This window comes from Diabrotica undecimpunctata, unplaced genomic scaffold (assembly GCF_040954645.1).
Source record: "Diabrotica undecimpunctata isolate CICGRU unplaced genomic scaffold, icDiaUnde3 ctg00003262.1, whole genome shotgun sequence".
Taxonomy (NCBI): domain Eukaryota; kingdom Metazoa; phylum Arthropoda; class Insecta; order Coleoptera; family Chrysomelidae; genus Diabrotica; species Diabrotica undecimpunctata.
This window is the reverse complement of record NW_027314459.1, coordinates 6270-11157: the sequence shown is the minus strand read 5'-3', so window position 1 is coordinate 11157 and position 4888 is coordinate 6270. Positions and strand designations below refer to the sequence as shown.

Sequence of the window (4888 nt, the reverse complement as noted above, 5' to 3'; positions counted from 1 at the left end):
AAACAGCAATATTAGTTAAAGTTAATGCATGTACACAAAACATAATAATAATAATAATAGATATTAATTTTTATTTACTTTTTTAATGTGTATATTCTAATTACGACGTACTTGGTTATCTTGAAATCACCTTATATTTTGCATGTTTTATAAAGAGTTAAAGTAAGTTTATACTGTGCGTTAATTTTTCTATTATATTATTATAGCATACTATTACTATGAAAATATACTATTGACTATGAAAATAGTCAATGCGGCAACGGTGTCATGAAAGAGGAGGTCAAAAAAATTCTATTCCTATATTGTTGTTAATATTTCTATAATGCACAAGAAAAAATCTACAAAATTTAGAAAAAGTCAGGCTAGGGCCTTGTAACCTTGGGCTTAAGGCGGGTTTTTCACCAAACGTACAGTTGAGTTTGAGTTGAATTTCGACTGGTTGACAAGAGAAAGTCAAAGTACAGTTTGGTCTTTAAAAACCAACCACTCTTAGTTGTGTCTGGTCGATACTGAATTTCTTGAAAAACGTGTTTATTTCTGTCATGCATGTGCAGCACCAGATTTCTTCATTTTGTTTTAGTTCTTTCTTACACGTCGATATTGCAAAATGATGTTTTTAATTTTCCTTTCAATTTCTATCCAGTTGGTATCAAACAATTGGGCAATTTCTTTGTAGGGATCAATTTTTTATTCTATTTATATACACTGCGCGTCACGAAAAAGAAGCCTTCTTGTAAGAATTTTTCAATAACTTTAAGTTTATACAATTTATTCTATTGTAACTAAATTCCCACAATGCAGAAACACTTTTAGCATCTTTTAGGCATCGACAGGTCAATTAAGAGTAATAAGTTTGCAGAATTGATACCAGTTTTACGTCTTCGGATCATGCCCGTGTTGTTTGTACCTTATTTTTCTTGGAATATGGCTATTCTGTTTTTCAAAAACCTTTCACTAGTGAACAGTTTTTCAAATAGTAAACTTGTGCAATTTTTAAATTAAAAACTACGGCTGAGAGATTTGTTAGATCTGTTCAAATTGTTACTGTAATTAATAATGGAATGAGTCAAAGAGAAGTGACCAGACAGCTTGGAGCCAGTCGTTAATGGTCCAAAAAATTTACCAACGATTCGTAGAGACTGGATCTCATGAACGACGACCAGGATCAGGCCCGAGAAGAATCACGACGACCAGAGAAGACCGTTCTTTACAACGCACTTCTTTGCAAAATCGGTTCTTTACAGCTAGATCAATCCAAAACCGTTTTAAAAATGCTCACGGGTAGACTTTAAGCACTTCGACCGTGAGAAGAAGGTAGAGGGAATTTGGTCTAAGCGCTCGCTGTCCAGCAACAGGACCTTTGTTAACAGCAGCACATCGACAACGCCGACTACAGTTTGCTAGAGACCACGAGCATTCTACGATAGAAGATTGGAAAAATGTTTTGTTTAGTGATGAGTCCAGGATGGTTCTTTATGGCTCAGATGGTCGCATCAAAACATACAGAAGAGGTGGGGAACGATATGCTACTTGTGTTCGACGAGTACGTGTTGCTTTTGGAGGAGGTTCGGTAATGTTTTGGGCAGGCATTTCATTCGAGGGCCATACTGATCTTGTATTTATTGATAGAGGAGCGTTGAATGCACACCGATATATTACCGAAATTCTAGATGAGCATGTAATGCCTTTTGCTGGGTTTATCGGCGAAAACTTTATTTTTATGCAAGAAAACGCGCGGCCACACGTAGCCGCTGTAGTTGTTGTCCTTTGGGTACCACCACGAACGGACTAAGGCCTAGGCAACCTAGGTACGTGCCTAGGGCCCGTAATTTTAAGACCCGAAAATTAGGATTTTATTTTTATTTATTTAGAAAAACGTAATATTCATAATTATTGCTAAAACGTATTAAAATTATGCCAAATCGTTGCCGGTAAAAGTCGACATGTGCAGCCGAGCGTTCCCGTGCTTATGCATCCACACATGCCAGTGTCGATACGATCGAGCCTCGCGTCTATTGAGCCTGACTATGCACGGGTTTAAAAAGTCAAACATAGCTATTTAATTGATTTGTATTGAAAATTGTGCAATAAAGACTTAAGTACCTAGATTTGATTGCAAACATATATTGTTTTAAATTTATAGTTATTCTTCTTCTTCATATACCATGTCAACTATGAGGTTCTTCTTCGTCCTGGACTGCATTTGCCTGCTATTTTTCCTTGCATGATATTTTGTAGCAACCTATATTTGGGACCTTTCATTACATGTCCGAAATACTCCAGTTTTCTCTGCTTGATGCTTTTTATGATCTTAGTAGTCTTGCTGAGACGTTCTAGTATTGTTTAGTTTCGAATCTTCTCGACCCAGAAAACTTTTAAAATTCTTCTATAGCACCACATTTCGAAAGCCTCAAGGCGATTTAGATCGATTTTATTCACAGTCCAGGACTCGACACCATAAAGTAAGACCGAGAACACGTAGCAGCGAAGTAGGCGGATCCTCAGTGCCAATTTTAGGTCTCTATTACATAACACCTTGGACATCCTTCTAAAAGCCGCTCTAGCCTGCTCTATCCTAGATCTAATTTCGCCGTGACTTTCTGCATTACAATTTAATTGCTGTCCAAGGTAAACGATTGTATCAACTGTAGTTATTAATTTCTGAAATGGCCTGGGTATCATTATGGATATTGAGGGTGCCTTTAGTTGTGCTACTTTTGATCCCATGTGTGATGCTGCGGAAAGGCATGGGGTTGGCTGCAGCCTGGTCAGGTGGATCCGGGCGCTGCTTTCTCAGAGACAGATAGCTGAGTACTGAGAAAGAGTTTTCTCCCCCTTACTGTGGTGCCTGGTGATTGACAGCCTTCTTTAGCGACTGACCGAACAAGGTGTATATACGCAAGCCTACCCTGATGACGTAGTTATACTGATTGAGGGCCTCTTCCCGGAAATGGTGCACGAGGTCGCCCAGGTGAGCCTCAGGCTCGTTGAGGAATGGTGCCGGGAGCAGGCACTCGTGGTTAATCCTGAGACGACTGCTGTGGTTCTGTTTACTCCGAGAAGGGCCATCGGACCTACCAAACAGCTTACCTTCTATGGTAACACTGTATCGGTTACCAAGTCAGTGAAATACCTAGAAGTGATCCTGGATTCTAAACTTTCATGATACGAACATCTCGACGTCAAGGTGAAGAAGTCCACGGCAGCTTTCTGTGCGTGCAGAAGAGCTTTCTTATGCACTGGACTCTTATGCATTAATCTTTCAGGCCGAGATCTTTGCGATCCTGGTATGTGCTCAGGAGATAATAGGTAGGGCTTGCTTAGGTAAGACCATCTCTATCTGCTCTGACAGTCAAGCAGTGCAAAGGGCTTTGGAAGCGTCTAAAGTCAGCTCTAAGCTGGTGCAAGAGAGCACTTGCTGATGTTGCGTTAATCAATAGTGTTAACTTGGTATGCGTACTGGTAGTCTCAAAGAGCTTCTGTGGAGGTTCCAGGTCTCCTGGTCGAGTTGTGAAGGTCTAAGACAGCTTAAGCTCCACATAGTGGGGCCATCTAAAAGTTTTACAGCCCAACTTCTCCTTCTAGACTGTAGAAGGTGCTCTTTGGTGATCAATATGCTTACCGGCCACTGTAGACTCAGGCGGTACCTTCATCTGCTTGGATCGGCGGATAACCCACGGTGCCGTCTTTGTAATGAGGAGAAGGAAACCTGCTCACATGTCTTCTAGAAATGCCCGGCACTGGACTACCATAGGTGGCAGATCCTGGGTTCGATCTTTATGCAACCGAGCCAAGTGAAGGATTTGGACTTAAAGAGACTTGTGGCTTTTTGTAAGGCCACAAGATTAGTAAAGGATTGGACGTTCAGAACGACAGGAAGGGCTTAAGAACAATTACAAAAATTGCCATTATTTTCACAAATTTCATCTCCAGACACAGACGTGTCCGAAACCATTCTGCAAAAAACCAGCAAATAATCAATCAATTTTGATTGTGAAGATAAAACAAAAGGAGAAAATATAAATTTAAAATCTTGTCACAGTAATGATGAAACTAAAATAAGATTTTTGTAAACTATATTGCATTATGGCCAGAATACTTTTCATAAGCCATACGAGAGTATTATATAAAAAATCCACGAAAATCAATAAATGGATCTTTCCAATCATCTCCTATTCATTTCATGTAGAGTCAAAATAAATCACAATAAAATTAACTATTGACTTCTTCACAACAATTAATAGCGGGAAAAAATTAAAAGAGATTGGTTGGCTTATACTTGTACTGTTCCGTCTGTAAATTATTTTCCAAGCAAACAACGCTAATGACAAAGGGGAAGATTGACATCCATTGAACTGGAAAAACAAATATTAAATAGAAAAATATTGAAGGAAAGTACTTAAACGTGTGGTAGCCAGTAGCGGATCCAAGCGGGGATCACGGGGTCATGGCCCCTCCCAAACAAAAATAAATATCACTCAATAATTAAAAAAAAAAAATAATTTAAAACCTTGATGAATGATTCAAACTCATTTATTCTAGGGGTAAGTGTAGAATTATGCGGAAGCCTTTTTACATTGCTCTTTAAAAAAAAAATCAACAATTCTTAATACAGTAATACCTTGACTAACACTACTCCGACTTCCACGAATTCAGAGTTAGGGATTTTCAAATTTTGTCAATTCGTCATTTGAGTGACAGAGAAATAGTTCGATTATCGATAAGATAGAATTACCGCTCACGCATTATTGCTCATTCAATGTACATGACATGACTTTTCGCAAGAAAATCAGCACATTTTTATTTTGTATTAGGTATTTCTTATCTTCAATTTTGTCTACGAATTGGTTGTTTGTAATTTGAAGATGTATTATATTTGTTGAGACTG

The 4888-nt window shown here is 38.5% G+C and overlaps 1 protein-coding gene across 1 annotated transcript; it reads left to right on the top strand.

Moving 5' to 3' along the window:
• Positions 1–1465: 1465 nt before the first annotated feature.
• Positions 1466–1792, top strand: LOC140432217 (uncharacterized). Its single transcript, XM_072520041.1, has one exon. It carries the CDS (start codon positions 1466–1468, stop codon positions 1790–1792), a length of 327 nt encoding a protein of 108 aa, XP_072376142.1.
• The last annotated feature ends 3096 nt before the right edge of the window (positions 1793–4888 follow it).